At 45.8% G+C, this 23,789-nt stretch overlaps 1 protein-coding gene across 1 annotated transcript in view; it reads left to right on the top strand.

The window, feature by feature from the left end:
* LOC147114879 (delta-type opioid receptor-like) overlaps positions 1–23,789 on the top strand; it is an 84,053-nt gene that overhangs the window by 44,929 nt on the left and 15,335 nt on the right. Inside the window, exon 4 of the mRNA XM_085992926.1 lies at positions 17,882–18,234. Coding sequence (XP_085849052.1) covers positions 17,882–18,234 — 353 coding nt within the window. The remainder of the gene's footprint in view (positions 1–17,881; positions 18,235–23,789) is intronic.

Genomic DNA, 23,789 nt, shown 5'->3' with positions numbered 1-23,789 from the left:
TATGACATATCTAACTCATCTCTTTACTCTCCCACAGGTCAATCAAGAGCCCCCCACCCCCCCCCCCCACTGTCCAGGAGGAAGAGGGAGACGACTCATCAGAGGAGCCTCCAGCCTCTGCGGGTGCACCATCACCAGGCACAAGCACACCCAGCACGAGCGCAGAGACGCACTCCTCGGTGGGTGCCACGTGAGATAGTGTAGTGTTGTCACCTGGTGTCTCACAACTCACAAGTGAGCAAGAGAAAATGGTGGAGACGGGGACAGCAGTGGAGACTCCTCACCAGAGGGCGCAGGACAATCCCAGTTCTGCTTAGTGGCATGCAGGCGTTGAGCCTCGGGAGCCATCTAGAAAGAGGGTGATCCTGGAGGTGCAGGAAGAAGTGCAGGAGGCTGTGACAGGTTTTGCGGCCGTGATGTCTGCAAATATCCAGAGAGTGGAGGAGTCCATTCCAACATGAACACCACCGTGTTGCAGGCGATGGCGACTGTCGGCTCTTCCATGGATAGGATAGCCACCTGCATAGAGCAGCTAATGCACCACTCACAGGAGCACATGGGGGGAAAAATTCAATTGGTTGTGCCTCCCATTAGCGCCTTAAGAGGGCGCTAATGGGGCGCAAAGCAACTAGCGCCCGGGCATGGTGATTTTTGCACCGCTCGCAAAATTAACCAGAAATTTTGCGGCGGCGCTAAACAATACCGCCCAATCTCCTGCGCACGCAGATCTTGACGTCATTCAAGAGTGCAACGCCCTTGTGATGCCCCGGAACGGAAATTGAGTGGTGCCCCCTTCCTTTCCGCCTGGCGCAACCAAGGAAGGTAGACTGGAACGCTTCCCAGTCGGTGTGGGGCTGGGGGGGGCGCTATTTAAAGGGGGCCTCTTCCTGGCTTTTGTGTGATAGCCATTTTTACATCACTTGTTCTGAGAGAGAGAGAGATTTTTAGAGAGACAAAGAGAGAAAGAGAGACTTCTGCATTGAGTCAATGCTGTCTGAGGTAGTTTTGGCTTCTGACCATAACTTTGCAGGTACTTTGGTTTTTGACCTTCATAACTTTGATTGCCTAGATACTATGGGGGCTACAATGGATGGGGGCATCGTCCTGCTCCATCACATTCGGAGAGCACAGAGACGCAGAGAGAGAGTGGCAATCAGGGCCAGATGGAGGAGGGCCAACAGGCTTCTGTACAGGAGACCTTACCCTCCCAGGGTATTTTGCCAACAGTTCTCCTACATTAATATGTCTGAGGAGCAGTGTTTGCGAAGGCTGCGCTTCAACAAGGAGGTGGTCACTGAGCTCTGCCACCTGCTTCAGTCAGATCTGCAGCCTCAACTGAGGAGCAGGACGTCTCTGTCGGTGGCAGTGAAGATAACAGTGGCTCTCAACTTTTATGCCACTGGCTCATTTCATCAGCTATTGGGGACATCGCCAATATCTCCCAGTTTGCGGTGCATTGCTGCATCCATCAGGTCACAACTGCCCTCTTTAAAAGGAGACGAGAGTACATCTCTTTCCCCATGACCCCGGACAAGCAGCAAGAATGCGCAATGGGCTTTGCGATGATAGCGGGATTCCCCATGGTGCAGGGCGCCATTGACTGCACGCATGTGGCTTTGCGTGCGCCGCATGAGAATGCCGAGGATTTCCGCAACCGAAAGGGCTTCCATTCCTTAAACGTTCAGTTGGTCTGTGACCGCAGACAGCTGATACTCACTGTCAATGCCCACTTTCCTGGCAGCAGCCACGATGCCTTCATCCTGCACCAGACTTCTGTGGTAGACCTTTTCCAGGCACCGCATCACACAGGTGGTTGGCTTCTCGGGGACAAGGGATATCCTCTGTGCACCTGGCTGATGACAACGCTCCATACACCCAACACCCCTGCTGAGCTGCGGTACAACGAGAGCCATCAAGCTACCAGGAACATCATTGAGCACACAATCGGCGTGCTCAAGCAACGGTTCCGCTGTCTGGACCATTCTGGAGGAGCCCTTCAGTACTCGCCTGAGTGAGTCTCCCACTTCGTTGTGTGCTGCATGCTGCACAACCTTGCAATCCTCAGGGCCCAGCCAATGCCACCAGGCATTGGAGCACTACCAGAGGAGGAGGAGGAAGATGAGGAGGATGATCATCAGCAGCACCAAGGCGGGAGGGAGGCACACAATGTATAAAGTGGAAGGGCCGTCCATTAAAGGCTCATAGCAAGTCGCTTCTAGGCCCCTTCTGAGGAAATGGCTTCTGTCATTCGAACAACCTGAATGAAACCAACCCTCAACCCCTAAGCCGGTCAAGGCAACAATGATTGCAAAGACCAAATATGTACATTTTGAATACAAAAACTTATTTATTTTACAAACTCTGTGTGTCTCATTTCCGCATGACAAACTAATAGAAAGAAACACAAAAAAACCCCAGTTATTAACATAACTGGCTCTCACAACCTGGAGACAATGCCCAAAACAGTTAAAAAAATTTGACCACGATTCTTGGCCTTTAATAAAACAATGAACAACATTTTGTCACACCTCCTACTTTTTGCCCTTCGAGGGTGGTCTCCTTCCCTTGCGCACTTCCCCTCTTCCCACCCTGCAGCTCCTCCGTATTGGGACCCCAGTGGCTGCAGCAAGGCTGGTGGAAGACTGCTGATTGTCACAACTTGAGACTGCAGGTGCCCTTGAAGGATGGCCTCAACCAGCTCTGGGCCTGGAGAGCCCGGCTGCAGACTGCACCAACTCTGCATGGGCGGCAGCAGTCTGTCCTACAGGCGGTGGCAAGTGCAGCGGAGAAGTGACTGGTGGCAGCAGGAATGCTGTCATCTTGAGAGAGGACAGCAACTCCCTGCTCGACCGACACACTGGCACTCCCACGGGGCAGCACTTCAGCATCCGGAGCAATCTGCTGGAGCACAGATTGCTGGCCTGCGGCGCAGTGAGAGCCCCGGGGAAATGTGTCCGAACCAGCGAGGATGGCAGCAGTCAGTGCTCGCATGGCCTCAATCTGAGTCTGCATGAGAGCAGTCTGAGATGGGCTCATAGCAGCCAGTGACTGCAATGCAGCACTAAGCATTTGCATGGCATCCACCTGTGCTACAGCGAAGTGCTCCACACTCCTTGCCAGTGATTCAGTGCATTCGGGCACCCTTCCCACTGCACCCATGAGCTCAGTGTGCCTGTGCTCCGCCTGGGCGCTCCTCCTCTGCGTCCAGTGCAGTAGGACTCAATGGCATACTCTCCCTCCGGGGAGAAGGCCCCCAAGCTTCCCTACCCTCATCGCATTGCTGCAGCCTGCTGGGTCCTGGAGCTTCATCCTCATCAGACCCTTCCCCCCCTGCTCCCCTCCAGGGAAGGCGTGTTCCCAGTGTGGGCATGGGCTTCCTCAGGAGAGGGTGGCGCTGATGCTCCGGCTTCCTCTTCCTCCTCGCCTTCAGCTTCACTCTCACTGGCAGCTTGAGGGCCCGTCTCCTCACCTGGTGAATCACCATCTGAAAGCAGGGAGGTACAAGAGTGGCTTTAGCATGAGGACAGGGTGGCAGCAAGGGAGGAATGAGTGCAGCGATTTAGTAATTTGGATTGAAAGTGTCAAAGGCTGGTGTTGTGAGGTACAAGTGGAAGGAAAGAGGACAAGAAGGTGATGACCTTGCCATTGCTGTCCAGAACGGGGTCGGCGTCTCTAGTGGTGATGGGACCAATCACCCGGCTTGCCACAATCCTCTGGACGCGCACCTCAAGATCGCTGAGGGGTTGCAGCTGAGGCCGCCCTCCACCCGTCCGTTGCAGCTGATTCCTATTATGAGATAGCTTGGCCTGCAAGAAGAAGGACGGCGTCTGAGTAAATATACAGCCATGGTCTTGCCTGATGTGCCTCCCATAGTTGAATAGCCCTTACTGTATGCAACCATGGTCTTGCCTGATGTGCCTCCCATAGTTGAATAGCCCTTACTGTATGCAGCCATGGTCTTGCCTGATGTGCCTCCCATAGTTGAATAGCCCTTAATGTATGCAACCATGGTCTTGCCTGATGTGCCTCCCATAGTTGAATAGCCCTTACTGTATGCAACCATGGTCTTGCCTGATGTGCCTCCCATAGTTGAATAGCCCTTAGTGTATGCAAAGTGTGGAATGTGTGTGTGTGTTTGATGAAAGGGCCATAGGTGTTGGATGAGTGTTGGGCATTGGGGCTTTTAAGACCCTCTGGCCATAGAGTGCGGTTGAGATGGTGGGATGGAGAGGTTTTGAAAAAAAGCCACTCACCCTGAAGACCCGAGTGAGGTCGTTGAACTTTTTCCTACATTGGATATGGGTCCTAGGCACCATGCTGCTTGAGGAGACTCTCTGAGCCACCTCCCTCCACACTCTTCTGTACTCACATGGCAAAGGCCTCCTGCCACTCTCTGGGTACAGTATAGATCTTCTGCACTCCACCGCGCCAATCAGAGCCTCAAAGCCTGCTCGCTGAAGCGCTGTGCTCGCTCCCTGGCCCTCTCCATAGTCCTTGGCTGGAAGATTTAGGCACAGGTCTGTCCAGGCCGAGATTCAAGGCTCCAATGAGCAGGGTGTGGCTGGAGAGCAAGATTGACCCTCCCCTTTAAGAACTGACTGGCGCCAGTGTGTCTGTATTCAATCGGTAATTGACAGCACCTGTGCTGTGCCCATGCTCTGAGGTAGCGCCTCGCTCCTCGGCCTTTGCACCTTAAGAGAGGTGTGTAGCGCCTGATTTAGCGCTCCAATCACCTCCAGGGGCGATAAAAGCCAAGTTTGCAGTCGGAGGCGATAATTAGCACCAGGCGCTAAATTTTGCGCATGGCCAATAATGGCGCCCCAAACAGGGCTATACCGAATTTCTCCTATGGAGAATAGATGGCAATCTATGGAGAATAGTTGGCAGAGGCTCATAGACGTCCTCTCTAGGAGGGATGTCAATGTACAAGTGGGTCTTCATGGCCCCAGTGCTGTGCAGCAAGGTGCTCTCCAGCTCCTTGCTGGCAGGAAAGTGCGGGTGACCCATAAGAGGGATAATGGTGAGAGGGGACATGCAAGTGGGGGCTCCTCTCAAAGCGCTCTCACAGTGCAGCCCTGTGCTGTTCAACATCATATGGTTGAGGAGAAGGTTGGTGGTGTTGTTGGTGCTGTTGGTATGCCTGGTGCTGCTGGTGTTGGGGCTCATTGTGGTCCGATTCTGAGGACCAAGGTGAGACAGTATAAACGGCATCCATGCTGATGGAATAGATGGCAGGTCAAGTAGCGATGAGAGAAGCAATCTGTCAAATGTGTGATAGGTTCTACCAATGAGATTGACAGTGAATTCCAACTTTGCTGGAAACACTTGCAATCTCTAGAAAGCTAAATCTGTGCTGGGAAAGCAGTCAGCAACAGCATCTGCCTTAGGAAAGTGATCAGCTTTGAGGTGGGACCTTTCATTATACTTTTCATGCTGTGCAGTAATGAGCTGGATCAATGGCCACTCAGCTTCCATCTCAGGTTCACAGACGTGGTTCCCAAGCTTCATGATTCCCGTGCTTATACAGGGAAATTTGAAAGGTAGGGTGAAAAAGGGTCTGGCAAATACCTCATAATGATTTAAATTAGCTCACCCGCCTCTGCCGTTTGGGTCGTTGCCGTGCTGGCAAACACGCCTGAGGGAAAGGCGCATGGGGGAGGGGGTGGGGCAGGATGATGGTGGGTTCCCAACCCGCTACAAGATATTTCAAATTTCCCACTCCGGCCTATATCTCATGAGATAAATCTCATATTTGAGGACATATAATGATGAATACTTTGTCAATAATTTTTCTTCTGAATATCTCTGGGTTTTATTGCTCTGGTTTACTAAAATGAGCCTTTAATGTTCAAGTCACTGAATCAGTTTAATTCCAATTCAATACATCACTCTGGTACTTGAACATGGATGACTGATGCGAGTATAGAATTCTGTTTAACATTTAATGGGAATGAATCATAACAGTAGTATGTATCCCTTAAAGCTGAATATGCCCATTGCAAATAATAAATGTGCTTTCTTCTAAAGTCTCCTTCACATACAGAGCTCATGAGTAGCAGGTGCAAGCAGCTTGTTATTTTTAATGCACCATGTAGGTTTTCTATTTTACATAACAGAGGTTCTGACCTGTTTATTGTGCTTATTAGCAGCAAATGTCAAAATTAATTAAAACAGTTTGACATTTCTAATATCTCCAACCCCAAGCTAATTAATACAGAAGCCAAACTGAGGATCATAATTAACACCATTGTTGCCCTCCAGAAGCAAAATGGTTGACACAGATGTTGGCTTTAATCTGTGTAGTCTATAATTACAAAATAAATTTATTTAAATCTAACACTGTTTTGAGAAGAGTTTAATCATATTTTCCCCACAAAAGGCAAGTATTAGAAATGTAAAAAATAAGATCTTGAAAGAAAAAAAAGCTCTACCCACAGTTGCTTCAATGCGCACTAGCCATGCTATTCTTTAAATCATATCTATGATCTGTAACTAAACTGTTCATACTTTAAAAGCACACAAAATACAGATTATGCTAAACAGCCTAGATAGTTTTCTAGCTAAAAATTAAATCATAAATATTAAAAGTAACAAAATTGTTAACTGCAATTTTGTTTGGGGTCCAATGAAATATTGCATATTTTTACATTTAAAAAATGTATTTAGAAAAATATACAACAACACAACAAATGTTGTGTCTTGTGCAAGCCTCTACACTTTGAGAAGGCACAGGGTCATATGTAGCAGTGAGCTGGTTGCATATGTCTCTGTGCAATATGCTAGCAGAGTGACAGAGTCAGCCTGTAAAGGGGTGGGACTGAATAGCCTCCAACATCAGAGTTACTTTAGTTTGAGAAGTTATTTAAATTTTGGCTTTATCTCAAATTTTGGTCTTATTTTAGAAAATGAAGTCCTAATTTTAATTTATTTGACATAGAACTACAATGGGTCAAAAATTGCGGTCGGAGACTGTAATATACTTAGGTAGAACAAATGAAGGACAGAGACATGATGAGTTGCTAGTCCATGTGATTGCGTTATTAGGCCAGAGCGAACTGAGCATGCTCATACCAAACCATGTGATAATACATTACACTGCTTTTCCCCTTAAAAAAATTGTTTGCATTCCCCTCTCAAATACAACAAAACTATGGTCCCAACTTTCCCAGGATTACATGTACTAGATAACAAAAACTCCTGGCATTTTTTCTTTTAAATGAACTACAAATCCAGTTTAATAACAGGTTTGTGGAGCCTTCCTGATCTCCTTACAAAAGGTTTTGGCGTTGAACCAATTTTCGGGCTGTTTTGTTTTGGTTTCAAACTCAAAGATGATCCTGTTTCTATCTCAGATTTGTTTGAACCTGGTACTTCAGTTACTGAAGTCTGAATTGAGTCAAACTCATGTATGTGTTCATGATCAAGTGGTTCACGATCATGTCTTGGTTCATCTCTAGCAGAGATCATTTGATCTACATGAACAAATTGGATTTTGTCACCAATTTCAACCAAATATCTCTTGGTTCCACCAACCTCTACTGTGGTGTATGTAACCTGTTCCACCTTAAGAGAACTTAAGCCTGTTCCACCTTAAGAGATGTACTACTTTCTCTGGCTGCTGTATACGTAATACCGGTGGTGACCACCGGTATATAAGTACTGTGTAGTGATATTGCTGTTAGTATAGCCCTGACATCCAACTAGTAAAGACCTGTTGAAACGTTATTCTTGTAGTCTGTGTCAGTAATTAATCTTAAATACAACTAGAACACACAGACTTAACAGTGGCGACGAGTCCGATTCTTACCCTGCGGCAGTTTATATCCACAGCGGCTTCGTCCACAGAACGGGCGTCGAAGAGAGGCATCCACCCTCATCACCCTGCTGGAAGACACGTCGCGCGGCAGGCATCGAGAACCCGGAGTGCAGAAGATATCCTGAACTCGAAGCCTCCATCAGCGGCAGTCAGCTATCTTCCTTCTACCTCGGTGGTGGGTAAGCCGGTCAGCGATGCGAGCAGAAAGTCGGCCGCGTTGGCTGTACAGACGGGGAGGGAAGACGGAGGAATAAGGGCGGTGAGATCGATCGCGACCGGAGATAAGGGCCGGGCCGCATTCAGGCCAAAAGGCGCAGCGCGGGGACATTGATCACGGCTGGTGATAAGGGCCGGGCCGCATTCGGGCCAAAAAGGCGCAGCGTCTGGGGCGACTGAAGGCGCGAGAGCCACGGTGAAGGCGAACGCAGCCGGTGCTAATAACCGGGCTGCAAGAAGGGCTGCGAGGCGCGACATCGGGGAAGCGCGAATGCCCGAGGGAGCTGCGGTGAAGCGGAGGCAGCGTCGGGGGAGTTACTAACCGCTGGGAAAGGGGAGCAGCAGCGGCACGCCAAACGCCATTGCAGCCAGCGGGTGAAGAAGGCGAGCGCGGGAAAGACCGCCAAGCGCGGGAAACCGCCATTTTGTAGGCGGAGGACGAAGACAAGAGCGGGAAGCCGCCATCTTGGAAAAAGGGAAATCACTAAAAAAATTGCAACGATGCCTAAACATGGGAACATTAATACCTTTGATAGCGACATCGAAGATTGGGCCACGTATGTAGAACGCATACAAAATTATTGTAAAGCAAATAAAATCCCAGATGATGAGAAAGCACTAACTTTATTAAACTTAATGGGTGCGAAGACATACGGGCAATTGAAACACCTTTTATCACCAGATGAACCGGCGGAGAAGACGTTCGAGGAGATTGTTACTGTCCTGAGAAATCATCTAAACCCCACGCCGCTGATGCTAGCGGAACGATTTAAATTTTACAGCAGAAAGCAGCTGAAAGATGAAAGCAATGCTGAATATTTAATGGAATTGCGTAAGCTAGCAAAGTACTGTCAGTTTGGAACGGGCCTAACAGATGCGCTAAGAGATAAATTTGTGTGTGGATTATTAAAAGAAGATACACAAAAGCGACTGCTCGAGGAGAATGAGCTGACGCTTGAGAAAGCGGTCACTATGGCAGCATCACACGAAGCCGCAGCGAGAGGCACGGCAGTAATGCAGCTACGGTCACCGGAACTCAGTACAAATCAATTGGTTTTGAGTACTGTAAAATGTTATTGTGGAAAAACAACGCACGATCAGAACCAGTGTTGGTTTAAAAACCAAGAATGCAGAACGTGTGGCAGGCTTGGCCACATAGCTAAAGTATGCCGGTCAGGAAAGAAGACCAGCAACAAAAAGTCACCACAAGGAAAATACATAAAGGTACACAAGGTGACAAAGAACAGTTCGAACGAACAGAAGTCAGATTCAGACGCCAGCAGTAATGAACTGGGTAGCTTAAGAGTACACAACGTTGGTAAGGATGCAGATCTCCAGACAATTTGGGTCACTCTTCAGATAGCAGGAGTCCAAGTAAAGATGGAATTGGACACTGGATCGGCATTGACGGTCATGAATAAGAAAGATTACAAAAGGTTATTCCAACATATTCTCCTACGGGATACGGAGATTATATTGAAAACATACACGGGGCAAAGAGTGTACCCCATCGGAAAGATAGAGGTAAAAGTGGTCCACAAGGGCAAAGAAAGCCAAGTAATGGACTTATATGTGCTACCTGAAGGAGGTCCACCACTACTGGGACGGGAGTGGATTAGGAAAATGAATATGGACTGGCACTCCTTAAAGGCACTAACGGTAGATTCCGGGGAAACAGATGTCAAACCTAAACGATTGTCCAGAATATTGGATGATGCTAAAGAGGTGTTCCAGCAGGGACTGGGAACACTGAGAGGAATTACGGCAAACATCAAGATTGATGAACATGCACACCCAAAATTTTTCAAAGCTAGACCGGTACCCTATGCAATACGACCTGCTGTAGAAGCGGAACTGGAAGCGCTAGAACGTTCAGGTGTACTGTCTAAGGTAGATTGGAGTGAGTGGGCTACGCCCATTGTTCCCGTTATGAAACGTCCTTCGAGCAACAAGCCAGGAGAACCAGGGAAGGTTCGCATCTGTGGAGACTTCAAGATCACCGTTAATCCGGTGCTTCACACGGTGCAGTATCCGCTTCCGCGGATTGAGGATATTTTTGCTTCGTTGTCTGGCGGGAAACACTTCACCAAGATAGACCTGGCGCAGGCGTACTTGCAGATGGAGGTTGAAGAAGAGTCACGCCAGTACCTCACGATCAACACGCATAGAGGTTTGTACCGGTATAATAGGCTGGTTTTTGGAGTGGCATCGGCTCCAGCAATTTGGCAGAGGGCCATGGAGCAGGTATTACAGGGAATTCCAGGCACACAATGTTACCTGGACGATATTCTGATTACAGGAGATGGTGATGAAGAACACCTCGCAAACTTGGAACTGGTGCTCAACAGACTGAAAGAGTATGGACTTCGAGTTAATCAGCAGAAATGTGAGTTCTTTCAGAAGCGGATCTCGTACTGTGGTCATGTCATTGACCGGGAGGGGCTTCATAAGTCTCCTGACAAGATAGAGGCAGTTGTAAAGGCTCCCGCTCCAGATAATGTCTCTCAGTTGAGGTCGTTTCTAGGATTGATTAACTATTACCATAAGTTTCTACCGAATCTATCCACGGTACTGCACCCGCTGAACGCTCTTTTACAGAAGGGGGTACCATGGGAATGGAGCGAAAACTGTAAGAAGGCATTTCGCAAAAGCAAAGAATTGATCACCTCAGAGGAAGTGTTGGCTCACTTCAACCCGACACTGCCTATTCGGTTGGCTTGTGATGCTTCTCCATATGGTATTGGGGCAGTACTCTCACACAAGTTGCCAAATGGCACGGAAAAGCCAGTCGCGTTTGCATCCAGATCATTGACCTCCGCTGAGCGCAACTATGCGCAGATCGATAGGGAGGCTCTCAGCCTTGTATGGGGAGTGAAGAAGTTTAATCATTACCTGCAGGGCCAAAAATTCACACTTCTGACAGACCATCAGCCTTTGGTATCCATTTTTAACCCTAAGAAGGGTGTTTCGGTGATGACAGCACAGAGACTCCAGAGATGGTCCCTTTTCCTAGGGGCACATCAATATCAAATAGAATTCAAAGGTACAAAGCAGCATGGCAATGCTGATGGGCTGTCGCGCCTGCCACTACCTGAAGAAGAAGAGACGACGAAAGTTGACCCTGTTGAGTTATTTCATTCGACCATCATCGAGTGTTTACCAGTCACCAATGCAAGTATTGAAAGAGAAACCAGGAACGACCCGACACTGTCCCGAGTCTATGAGGTGACAGTGAAGGGATGGCCAACACATGGTGATCCTCTGTTACTGGCATTCTCAGCAAGGCGAGACCAGCTGTCCGTCTGCCATGGTACTTTGATGTACGGGACAAGAGTGATTATTCCTCCCAAGTTAAGGGAAAGAGTTCTAAAGGAACTGCATGAAGGTCATCTGGGGGGAGTTAAGATGAAAAGTCTTGCTAGGGCTTATGTATGGTGGCCGGGTATTGACCAACAGATAGAGGAGTTGACGAAAAGCTGCGCTGGGTGCCAATAAGTGCAAAATGCACCTCCGATCGCACCGCTACACCCATGGGAATGGCCTTCAGCCCCATGGCAACGCATACATATTGACTTTGCTGGTCCATTCATGGACTCCATGTTCCTAATTGCGGTGGACGCACATTCCAAATGGCCAGAAGTGATCAAGATGAGTACCACTACTTCAGAAAAGACAATTGCGGTGTTAAGAACAATATTCGCAAGGAACGGATTGCCAGAACAGATATGTTCGGACAACGGACCACAGTTCGTGTCGGAAGAATTCCAAAAATTCTTAAAGAAGAATGGGGTGAAACATTATACCTCTGCCCCATATCATCCGGCGACAAACGGGTTGGCCGAGAGATTTGTCCAAACATTCAAAAAGGCAATAAAGGCCATGAACGATGATCAGATTCTGCTACAACACAAGGTGGACAATTTCCTAATGGCATATCGAAACGCCGCTCATGCAGTAACTAACCAAAGTCCGGCCATGATGTTTTATAACAGGAGGTTGCGGTCCAGGTTGGACTTGTTAAAACCAAATGTGCGGAGGGAAGTGGAAAACAAACAGTTCCGGCATATTAATAACAAGTCCACTCGAAGTTTCGACGTAGGACAACCAGTGTTGGCAAGGGACTATGGAAACGAAAAATGGCAGTCCGGAACAATTCGGGCCAGACAAGGACCTCTGATGTACACAGTAGATATTGGTAACAATGTGATAAGGCGTCATGCGGATCAACTGGTAGAATCGAGAGCAAGGGTCAAACCCATGGTTGCGACAGAGACAACTGTGGAAGACGTTAATGAACCTGAAGCATCTACCTCGGCAGGGAATGTACCTGATGATGACGTCCAATACATAGGAAACCAACTAGAGGAGTCACCTCAGCAACAAGAATCAGAGACCACTGAAAGGCGTTATCCAACCCGAATCAGAAGGCCTCCTGAGAGACTGAACCTTTGAACTGTTTATACCTGAAGTTATATATGTATATATGTTATGTTAAATGGGGATATGACTGTTAAGCTAAAAAGGGAGGATTGTGGTGTATGTAACCTGTTCCGCCTTAAGAGAACTTAAGCCTGTTCCACCTTAAGAGATGTACTACTTTCTCTGGCTGCTGTATACGTAATACCGGTGGTGACCACCGGTATATAAGTACTGTGTAGTGATATTGCTGTTAGTATAGCCCTGACCTCCAACTAGTAAAGACCTGTTGAAACGTTATTCTTGTAGTCTGTGTCAGTAATTAATCTTAAATACAACTAGAACACACAGACTTAACATCTACTATGGTTCCTACATCCCACTTGTGTGAACTTGGCTTGCCAGGGGGACTGAGAACACGAACATGTTTGTTTTGATTGAAACGACGCTCTTTCTGATTGGTGTCATAGTAACATTTCTGACTCAACTGTTTCTGTTCAACTCTTGAGGCCAAATTCAGTTGAACAAGACTCAATTGTGTTCTCAATCTCCTCTTCATCAAGAGTTCTGCTGGGGTATGTCCAGTTGTAGTGTGCGGAGCAGTTCTGTACTTCAGCAAGAAATTTACCAAATGTTGCTTCATGCTGAGTCCTGAAAAACCCTGCAACACTTGCTTTTTGAGAGCTTCTTTCACTATTCTGACTGACCTTTTGGCTGCTCTGTTTGAAGCTGGATGATACGGTGGAATGAGAGCGTGTTTGATACCGTTCCATTTCATGAACTCTTGGAATAGAGCAGAATGGAACTGAGCCCCATTGTCAGAAGCAAGCTCTTCAGGTAAGCCAGGACATGTGAAGATAGAGCGCAATCATCTATGGTACATTCAGTTGTGGTATTTGAACCCATGTGTTTCACTTCAATTCACTTTGAGTGACTATCTACAAATACCAGGAAATAATCATTTGCTTTCTCACAGAAGTCTACATGTACTCTCTGAAAATGTCTACTTGGCCATGACCAGGAGTGGAGTTTTGGGTGGTTTGTTTCTGCAATTTTGGCAAATGCTGCATTTGCTGACAAGTGATTCAAGATTACTGTCCAATCCAGGCCAGTAAACAAAGCTTCTTGCAATTGATTTCACACCGACAATCCCTGGATGTTCAGTATGAAGTTCGCCCAGAATTCTGTCTCTTAAAGAAGTAGGTACCACCACAGTGTTTCCCCACTTGAAACAACCTTGCTCACATGACAAGTAGTACGATAGTTATGGAATGGTGTCAATTCTGTGTCCAGACACTGATCAGTCCATCAATTCTAGGTGCTTTCATGAACTCTTTTCAGTACTGAGTCCTTTTGAGTCTCACCTGCAATCTCAGTTGCATTCATGGGAAAGTCTTTGTCAACTGCAATTAGTGTGAAAATCGTACCTTCACTCCCAACACACAACTACTAGTGTTGCCACTAGTGGCATAGATACTGTAGATGCCTAATTCTTCAACATCAGGTGTGATCAATTCAATATTGTGAACTCCTCCCTTTTGTTGTCACTGCTTTGCATTGCCACTAGAATGGTTCTTACTTCCTGCTTTAGATTTAACTCTGCAAGCTGCTAAAATATGGCCTTGCTTCTGGCAGTGAAAACACTTCACATTTCTGTATTGGCAGGACTGTGGTGAATGATTTCCATTGCAGTGATAACAATTCACTGAACTGCTCTCACCAACATGCTTTTGACTTGGTCTCACAGTTTTAGGTTCGGCAGTGGTTTTGTGACTGTAGACCTCAACTGCACTAGTCACTTGAGTTGGACGGAGCTCCCTAGCATTCTTAGATGCCATCTCCATAGATGGGGTAATTTTGCATGCTATGTCAAATGTTCGGTTCAGAGTGTTCAGTAACTTGGATTGTGTGCGCTCATCCACTAGCCCATACACAAACTTATCTCGCAATGCACAATCCAAAAATGTGCCGAAGTTGCAATGCAAAGATAGGTACTTAAGAGTTACAATGTACTCACTGATGGTTTCTCTTTGTTTCTGGTTTCTGGTTCCAAACTTATAGCTCTCTCCTATTTATAATGGCTTTGGGTCAAAATGGTCCTCGAGTTTCTCGACAATGTCTTCAAACGACGCATCCTTCGCTTTCCCTAGTGCAAGTAGGTTTGTCAACGTTCTGTAGACATCTGGCCCGATCACCATTAGAAAAATTGCTTTCTTCCATTCACTAATTACATTAGTTTGAGCATGAACATTCTCATCTGCACCTTCAGTCTCAATAATGTTATTGGCCCTAAAAAACATCTCCATCTGCTCAATGTAAGAACTGAATGGTTTGAGAGCTTGGTCATACCTGCCGAGGCTTCTGATAAATCCTGTAGGCATGGCCATGATTGTCCCAATCTTGTTGAACAGTGACTCAGCACACTACCTGTTTACCTGAGAATCAATGCCGCTGTTGCTGTGTATGCATACACGCGAAGGCAGAGCACAGACGATTCTGCATCAACATTAACGGTAAAAAATCACAAAAATTCAGTTTAGGTGTCACAAATTCACCTTAAACTTCTCCACTCGAAGGTTGAACACTTTGTCCTTCCATGATCCTTAAAAATGGCTGTGGGATCCCATCCTCATCGCCAAACTGTAATATACTTGGGTAGAACAAATGAAGGACAGAGACATGATGAGTTGCTAGTCTATGTGCTTGCATTACTAGGCCAGAGCGAACTGAGCATGCTCATACCAAACCATGTAATAATACATTACAGAGACCTACCTCTGGAGTATGCCTCTGACCCGCAAAAGAATTACGAACCTACCTGCTGGTGGCGAGGCTGCGAAAACTTGTAGCCTGAGGCTCTGAGGTGGAGGGCAGTGTAATGGCCCTCGGATCTCAGGGATGCAGGTGGTGCGGAAGTGTACCTGGTATCACGTGGGTCTGGTCCTCCAATCACAAAGCAGAATTCCATTTTAATCATTTCCGAAGGGAATCCCATAATGAGATGTAATGGAATCCTGAAATCTGAGCTAATTACTGAATTGGAATTTTATTCATAATTACCTTCATTCCACCAGCCTCACTAAAAATGTAATGTTTTGATAATTTTAGACATCATTAAAACTATAATCCAAGCCAATATTTGCATAAACTCATTTGATACAGTATATGTGCATAATTTACGATATGAAAATGTTTAATTAATGGCTGAGGTATCCCCTTACGCTGATGCAAACAGGCCCTGCACCCGTTTTCATCAACCATAACATTTCCGTGCGCAATTGCTGACCAGTCGATGGGCAAAAAAGTCCAACTTTGCGCCAGCGATTGCTTTTTTGTGGCCTGCGCGGATGGCCTGTCAACATGTACGTTGACAGACCACAAGGTCCGGATTTTGCACATGCGCTGGAAATTCCGAACTTGTGGTGGATTTCAAAGTTGGTATGGCGATGTACTCTGAGAGTACGTCACCATACCGACTGTAAAACCCGGGCAAATAGTTTTAGTTGATGCCTAAAACTCCTTTTTAGTTAACTAAATCAACACTGTGAGCACCTGAGCATAAATTAGGGATAAAGAGCACTTTCTTAATATATTATTAGATAATACAAGGTAGAAATTCTGATCAGCAAATTCCATGCCTTTTGGCACTGGCTACAAAGTTCACACACATTCTGACTGCTCTGAGACCTGGTAATATCAATCTGTGTGATGAGGTCTCTGCTCACTGACCTGGCAATCACAGAGGGCTCCAACCAATTAAAGGTCCTGCCCTTTTTTCAAAGAAATTAGAAATAGTCATTAATCAAAGGCACAACCCCCAGCTTGAGAATTATCTTTTGACGTGTGACCAAGCAGCCTGGTTGTGTGTCATACTGTGTGAATGGGATAGAATGATACTTTAACTGGCAAGATGCTGCAATGGTATTTCTGTAGGACAACAAGGCTATCTCCAACACGACTATGCGATGCTTGGGATTGTAAATAATACCCCTTGAGTTAATTAACTCATTAATATTTCAAAGCCCCATTGTGTATGCCAAAACACATTTATGCCATGAGTAAAATCTAGTAGACTAGTTGAAGCTGATAGTTTTCTGTTGAAAAGAATATAGTTGTAGTCTTGGTATTTAACCCTTCACATGATGAGTCCAGCATTACAGGAATACAAGTAAAATAAAAATCAATAAAACCATTTTTGTCCTACCCACTTTCTCTCTAAACTCCTCAAATGTGTTGTTGCTGCCCATCTCCATACCCACCTCTCCCAATACTCATTCTTTGATTTCCTTTGATCTGCTTTCCCCCTGTTCAAACCCCCCAAACATCCCTTGCCAAAGTTGTCAATGACATATGTTATTCCTACTTGTCCTCCTTGACCTCTGTGACTTTTGACTCCATAATTTTTCCTTTGTGGTCTACCTTCTTGGCACTGCCCTAGCATGGTTCCACTCATACCTGTCCCAGTGTGGCCAGCACATCTACTGTAATGGTCGTGTGTCTCTCTCCCCGCCTCCAACCCCCCGCCCCCCCACCTCCCCACCCCACCCCCCACCACCACAACAGTCACACCTGATGTGCCTCCAGGCTCCATCCTTGCCCCTTTCACATCTTTGCCCCTTGTGCACATGTTGCACTTTGGTGATATAGTTCATGCCAATGGATCAGCTTTCACATGTATGCTGACAACACCCAGCTGTACCTCTCTGCCACCACTCTTGATTCCTCAACCGCTACTGTGTTGTCCAACTATTTAAATGATGTTATGTCCCAGATAAGCAACAATTTCCTTCAACTCAATATTAGCAAGATCAGAGGAAAAGTTGACTTTGGCCCGACAGTGCCGAAAATAGGCAACGCTGCAAGTGTCATTAAAAGAGGAATTTCAAACTCTTCACTATTAGAAAATTAGCTATTAGAAACCTCTTAAACTTATAATAACAGTCTGAGAAGAAGCCTACATTAATTTAGCAGAATGCCTTATAAGAAGTACTTTGTTAATCACGACTTTATTTGTATTAGCTATAGTGAATAGTAGTTAACTAATGGAATCATCAGCAACTGACTGCACCACGCACTGAATAAAAGCTGACAATGCCTTGTATTTTGTTAGGTTTGGCTTGTGTATTTTCCAGTGTTGAATGCTTTTCATATATTCTGTGAATTGGCCATGTTTTATGCCCACCATAGCAAGCAAATTGATATTTGAGAGCAGGACACAATGTGTTGGTGTTAAAGAATTGGTATTTAATTGCCTAGCATCAAAGATAGGCACAGCAACTGTATAAATGAAAACATCTATTGAACAAATGGCACATAACTTCTGAATGATATGTATTCCAGTGCTGGGTTTTATTTTGCTTGTAATCGTCATTTTGTATGGACTATGAATGGTCACAGCAATGAACTAAGACAGCTTTATGTATTTCTTTTTAGACACACCAAGATGAAGACAGCTACCAATATCTATATTTTCAATCTTGCTGCAGCAGATGCTCTAGCAACAAGCACAATGCCTTTCCAGAGTGCTGACTATTTAATGGGGACCTGGCCATTTGGAGATGTGCTGTGTAAAATAGTGGTCTCCATTGATTATTATAACATGTTTACCAGCATTTTCACGTTAACAATGATGAGCGTTGATCGATATATTGCCGTGTGCCATCCAGTGAAGGCATTGGACTTCCGCACTCCATTAAAGGCAAAAGTAATGAATGTTTGCATCTGGCTCCTTGCCTCAGTTATTGGCATTCCTGTTATAGTGCTGGGGGCCACTGGAACAAGGGATGGTGAGTATTGAAGCTGCAGTCAAAGCCAACATCATTACTGTAGTTACAACGTATTAGAAAAGTCAGAATTTTATTGTAGCGTATTTAATTTTTACACGTTAAATTTTTTGCTGACTATCATTCACCCATTGATGAGTTTTAATGAAGTGTAAAACATTGAATATGCAAAAAAGGTTCTGGTCCAAATTAATGCGAATGAAGCTCCCTGTATGACGTTTCGCTTGTAATTTAAAAAAGAAAGAACGTGCATTTATATAGCGCCTTTTACAACCTCAGACCACTAGGCAATAAAGTACTTTTGAAGTGTAACCACTGTTGTAACCGTGGCTAACGAGGGAAATTAGGCATAGCATAAGATCCAAGGAGATGACATATAAATTGGCCAGAAAAAGCAATATTCCTGAGGATTGGGAGCAGTTTAGGATTCAACAAAGGAGGACAAAGGGATTAATTAAGAAAGAGAAAATAGAATATGAGAGTAAGCTAGCAAGGAACATTAAAAACTGACTGTAAAAGCTTTTATAGATATGTGAAGAGAAAAAGATTGGTGAAGTCAAGCATAGGTCCCTTACAGTCAGAATCAGGGGAATTTATCATGGGAAACAAAGAAATGGCAGACCAACTAAATTCATACTTTGGTTCTGTCTTCACAAAGGAGGACACAAATAACCTCCCAGAGATGCCGGGGAACATAGGGCCTGATGAAAGGGTGGAACTGAAAGAAATCAGTATTTGTAGGGAAATGGTGTTAGGAAAATTGATGGGACTGAAGGCCGATAAATCCCCAGGGCCTGATAATCTACATCCCAGGGTACTTAAGGAAGTGGCCCTAGAAATAGTAGATGCATTGCTGGTCATCTTCCAGAACTCGATAGACTCTGGAACAGTACCCATGGATTGGAGGGTAGCTAATGTTACCCCACTATTCAAAAAAGGTGGTAGAGAAAAAGCGGGGAATTATAGATCGTTAAGCCTGATATCGGTAGTGGGGAAAATGCTAGAATCTATTATAAAAGATGTAATAGCAGGGCACTTGGTAAGCAGTGACAGGATCGGACAAAGTCAACATGGATTTACAAAAGATAAATCATGCTTGACTAATCTACTGGAATTTTTTGAGGATGTAACTGGTAAAATAGATAAGGGAGAACCAGTGGATGTGGTGTATTTGGACTTTCAGAAGGCTTTCGATAAAGTCCCACATAAGAGATTAGCGTGCAAAATTAAGGCACATGGGATTGGGGGCAAGGTATTGACTTGGATAGAGAACTGGTTGGTGGACAGAAAGCAAAGAGTTGGAATAAACGGGTCGTTTTCCGAGTGGCAGGCAGTGACTAGTGGGGTACCGCAAGGATCGGTCCTAGGACCCCAGCTGTTCACAATATATATTAATGATCTAGACGAGGGAATTGGATGTAATATCTCCAAATTTGCAGACGACACAAAGCTGGGTGGGAGGGTAAGCTGTGAGGAGGATGTCGTGAAACTCCAGTACGATTTGGACAGATTGGGTGATTGGGCAGAAACATGGCAAATGCACTATAATGTGGATAAATGTGAGGTTATCCACTTTGGTGGCAAAAACAGGAAGGCAGATTATTATTTGAATGGCAGTAGATTGGGAGAAGGGGAAGTGCAAAGAGACCTGGGTGTTCTTGTGCACCAGCCGCTGAAGGTAAGCATGCAGGTGCAGCAGGCGGTTAAGAAGGCAAATGGTATGTTGGCCTTTGTAGCAAGAGGGATCGAGTACAGAAACAAGGATGTCTTGCTACAGTTGTACAGGGCCTTGGTGAGACCGCACCTTGAGTATTGTGTGCAGTTTTGGTCACCTTACCTGAGGAAGGACGTTCTTGCCATGGAAGGAGTGCAGCGAAGATTCACCAGGCTGATACCTGGGATGGCAGGAATGACGTATGAGGAGAGATTGTGTCGGTTGGGATTATACTGACTGGAGTTTAGAAGTTTGAGAGGGGATCTCATCGAAACCTATAAAATTCTGTCAGGCCTGGACAGACTAGATGCAGGAAGGATGTTTATGATGGCCAGGGAGTCCAGAACCAGGGGTCATAGTCTAAGGATAAGGGGTAAGCCATTTAGGACTGAAATGAGGAGGAATTTCTTCACCCAGAGAGTGGTGAACCTGTGGAATTCTCTGCCACAGAGGGCGGTGGAGGCCAGTTCATTAAATATATTCAAAAAAGAGTTGGATATATTTCTTGAGGCTGAAGGGATCAAGGGATATGGGAGAAGGCAGGGACAGGGTACTGAATTTGGATGATCAGCCATGATCTCATTGAATGGCGGAGCAGGCTCGAAGGGCCGAATGGCCTACTCCTGCTCCTATCTTCTATGTTTCTATGTAATGTAGGAACAAGCCAGCTGATTTGCGCACGGCAAAGTCCCACAAACAGCAACAAAATAAATGACCAGATCATCTGTTTTAGGTGTTGATTGTGGGATAAATATCTAGCAGAGCACTGGGAGAACTCACTTGTTCTTCTTTGAATAGTGCCAAGGGATCTTTTACATCCATCTGAGAGGGCAGATGGGGTCTTGGTTTAACGTCTCATTTGAAAACCGGCACCTCCAATAATGCAGCACTCTCTTAAAGTGCCCACCTAGATTGTGTGAACAAGTCTCTGGCGTGGGGCTTGAACCCACAACTTTTTGACTCAGAGGTAAGAGTACTACCAATGAGCCAAAGCTAACACTGTGAAATTCATCTAAACTAATTGTTATGTATTGTATTCTATCACATAAGTTTAAAGAGGGGACTGGGTAGCATGTGGATTAAGGAATTGATCTTTTATTTCAGGGACATGAGTTAGAATCCAACTCCGCCAACGTGAGGAAAGTTTTTTTCAAATAAGTAAGATCAGCCTCATTCCCAGTTACTATTGGGCATGAAATAACAACAGAAAATGCTGGGAAAAACTCAGCAGGCCAGGCAACATCCGTGGAGAGAGAAATAGAGTCAACGTTTCGAGTCAAACTCTTTGTCAAGAGTATTGGGCATGGTTTCACTAACCAGAATTCTGGCATAAATTGGTAGTATTCCTCAGAAAGACTATAAGGATGACTGCTTTGAGAAAAGGACATGTTACAGCTGTGCATTAGGGGTATCTTTTCTGTGCTTGCAGTTGAAGTGCATTGTTAGGGCACTATAGGTGGAGCTTCAACCTGTCCCTGACCTCCGTTATACCTGAGAAGGCATGATATTGAAGCTTAGCACAAAAATCTTTATTTTTATCTTGGACACAAATTCACCATTAAAATGGTTTTTTTGGAAAGATTTTAGATAAAATATATAGCAATATTTATGATCTAAGAGAAATTTCAAACAAGTTACTTCTAACTAGAGACCTTTCTAAATGCCAAGTCAGTTCCAAAATTATTTCTTCAGAATATATTTCTTGACTGGCACTGTCCTTGTATGAGTACTTGGCACATTTATACTGAAGTCCTCTGTGTAATTTAGATATTAACACAACTGAAGATAATGCAGGCTAATGAATGGGCTTCTGGTGGTAAGTTGCTGATTTCCTTTGTGATTTTTGTCCTGCTACTGCCCAGTTCATACCAAAAGACTGGGTAGTAGGGAGACAATAATCAGTCCACAGGTGTTCATACATGAACAGCGCTGGTTGGGAATTCTTAACTCAGACAACAATATCAAGAGTAGAAACTTGAGATGTTTAAAACCTTTCCACATAACTGTGCTTTTAAGAGCAGATTCTGTTTGGAGCTATTCAGCAACTAGTAGACATTTTTTAATCAATCTTAACAACAACAACTTGCATTTATATAGCACCTTTAAGGTAAAAAACGGGATGAGGTCCTAAAAGCTGAATATAGGGAGTTAGGAGGTAAATTAAAAAATAGGACCTAAAAGGTAGTAATCTCAGGATTGTTACCAGTGCCACATGCTAGTCAGAGTAGAAATAGAAGGATATTTCAGATGAATACGTGGCTAGAGGAATGGTGCAAGGGGGAGGGATTCAAATTCCTGGGACATTGGAACCGGTTCTGGGGGAGGTGGGACCAGTACAAAACGGATGGTTTGCATCTGGGCAGGACTGGGACCGATGTTCTAGGGGGAGTGTTTGCTAGTGCTGTGGGGGAGGGTTTAAACTAAAATGGCAGGGGGTTGGGAACCTGTGCAGGGAGACAGAGGAAAGGAAAACAAGGATAGAAGCAAAAGACAGAAAGGAGAAAAGCAAAAGTGGCAGTCAGTGTAATCAAGGGTTTAAATCAAACATGGCCACAGTAATTAATAATTCTAAAAGGTTAAAGAGTGTTAAAAAAAAGCCTGAAGGTTTTGGCCTAGAAATTCAGTTGGTTGCGCCAGCCGCTGGGGCCTTAAGAGGGAGAGAAGTGGGGCGCTAAGCGGCTAGCGACTGGGCACGGTGCGATCTGCGCCTCTCGCGAAATGTAGTAACGATTTAGCGGCATCGCAAAACCTTTGCGCACGCTCAGCTGCGCGCGCAGATCCTGACGTCATTTCATGGTGCAACGCCCTTTGTGTGCCCCGACCCGGAAATTCAGTGGCGCCGGCCTATTGTGCGTCTGGCGCCCCCAGCGACTGGTAAAGTGGAACGGTTCCCAGTCGCTGCGGGGGGCGCTAATTAAAGGGGACTCCTCCTGCAGTATAAATGTCAGCTATTTTGCTCCACTCCCTCTTTGTGAGACACTGATATTTGGAGAGAGACAAAGGGAGAGAGCTTTCTGGTTTGAATCAACACTCGCACAGGTACTTCTGGCTTCAGGCCAGAGCTTTGCACTTGTAATTAACTTTCAGTGCCATAGCATTAATTCGATACATCTAATGGGGGCTGCAATGGGTGCAAACGTTGGCTTACTGGATTGCATTCAGAGGGCTCAGAGATGCCGTGACAGAGTGCCAGTCATGGCCAGATGGAGAAGGGCCAACAGGTGTCTGCACAGGAGGCCTTACCCACCCAGGGTATACCGCCAGCAGTTCTCATATCTGAACATGTCTGAGGAGCAGTGTGTTCGGAGGCTGTGATTCAGAAGGGAGGTGGTCACTGAGATCAGCTACCTGCTTCAGAGAGATCTGCAGCCACAGCTGAGGAGCAGGATGTCTCTGTCGGTGGCAGTGAAGGTGACGGTGGCTCTCAACTTCTATGCCACCGGCTCCTTCCAATCCGCTACTGGGGACATTTCCAACATCTCCCAGTTTGCGGTACATTGCTGCATCCGCCAGGTGACCAATGCCCTTTTCAGAAGTAGACGTCAGTTCATCTCCTTCCCCATGACCCTCGACAAGCAGCAAGAGCGTGCAATGGGCTTTGCAGCATTAGCGGACTTCCCAATGGTGCAGGGCGCCATTGACTGCATGCATGTGGCTTTGCGGGCACCTCTGGAGAATGCCGAGGATTACTGCAACCGGAAAGGCTACCATTCGCTCAACGTGCAGTTGGTGTGTGACCACAGGTACCTCATACTAGCTGTCAATGCCCGCTTTCCAGGCAGCAGCCACGATGCCTTCATCCTGCGCCAGACTTCTGTGGCAGACATTTTCGAAGCCCAGCCTC

The sequence above is a fragment of the Somniosus microcephalus genome, chromosome 7, assembly GCF_052327205.1.
Source record: "Somniosus microcephalus isolate GS21.2 chromosome 7, FLI_Smic_1.0, whole genome shotgun sequence".
NCBI lineage: Eukaryota > Metazoa > Chordata > Chondrichthyes > Squaliformes > Somniosidae > Somniosus > Somniosus microcephalus.
The sequence above is the reverse complement of the archived record's forward strand: the minus strand, read 5'-3'. Positions and strand labels throughout refer to the sequence as shown.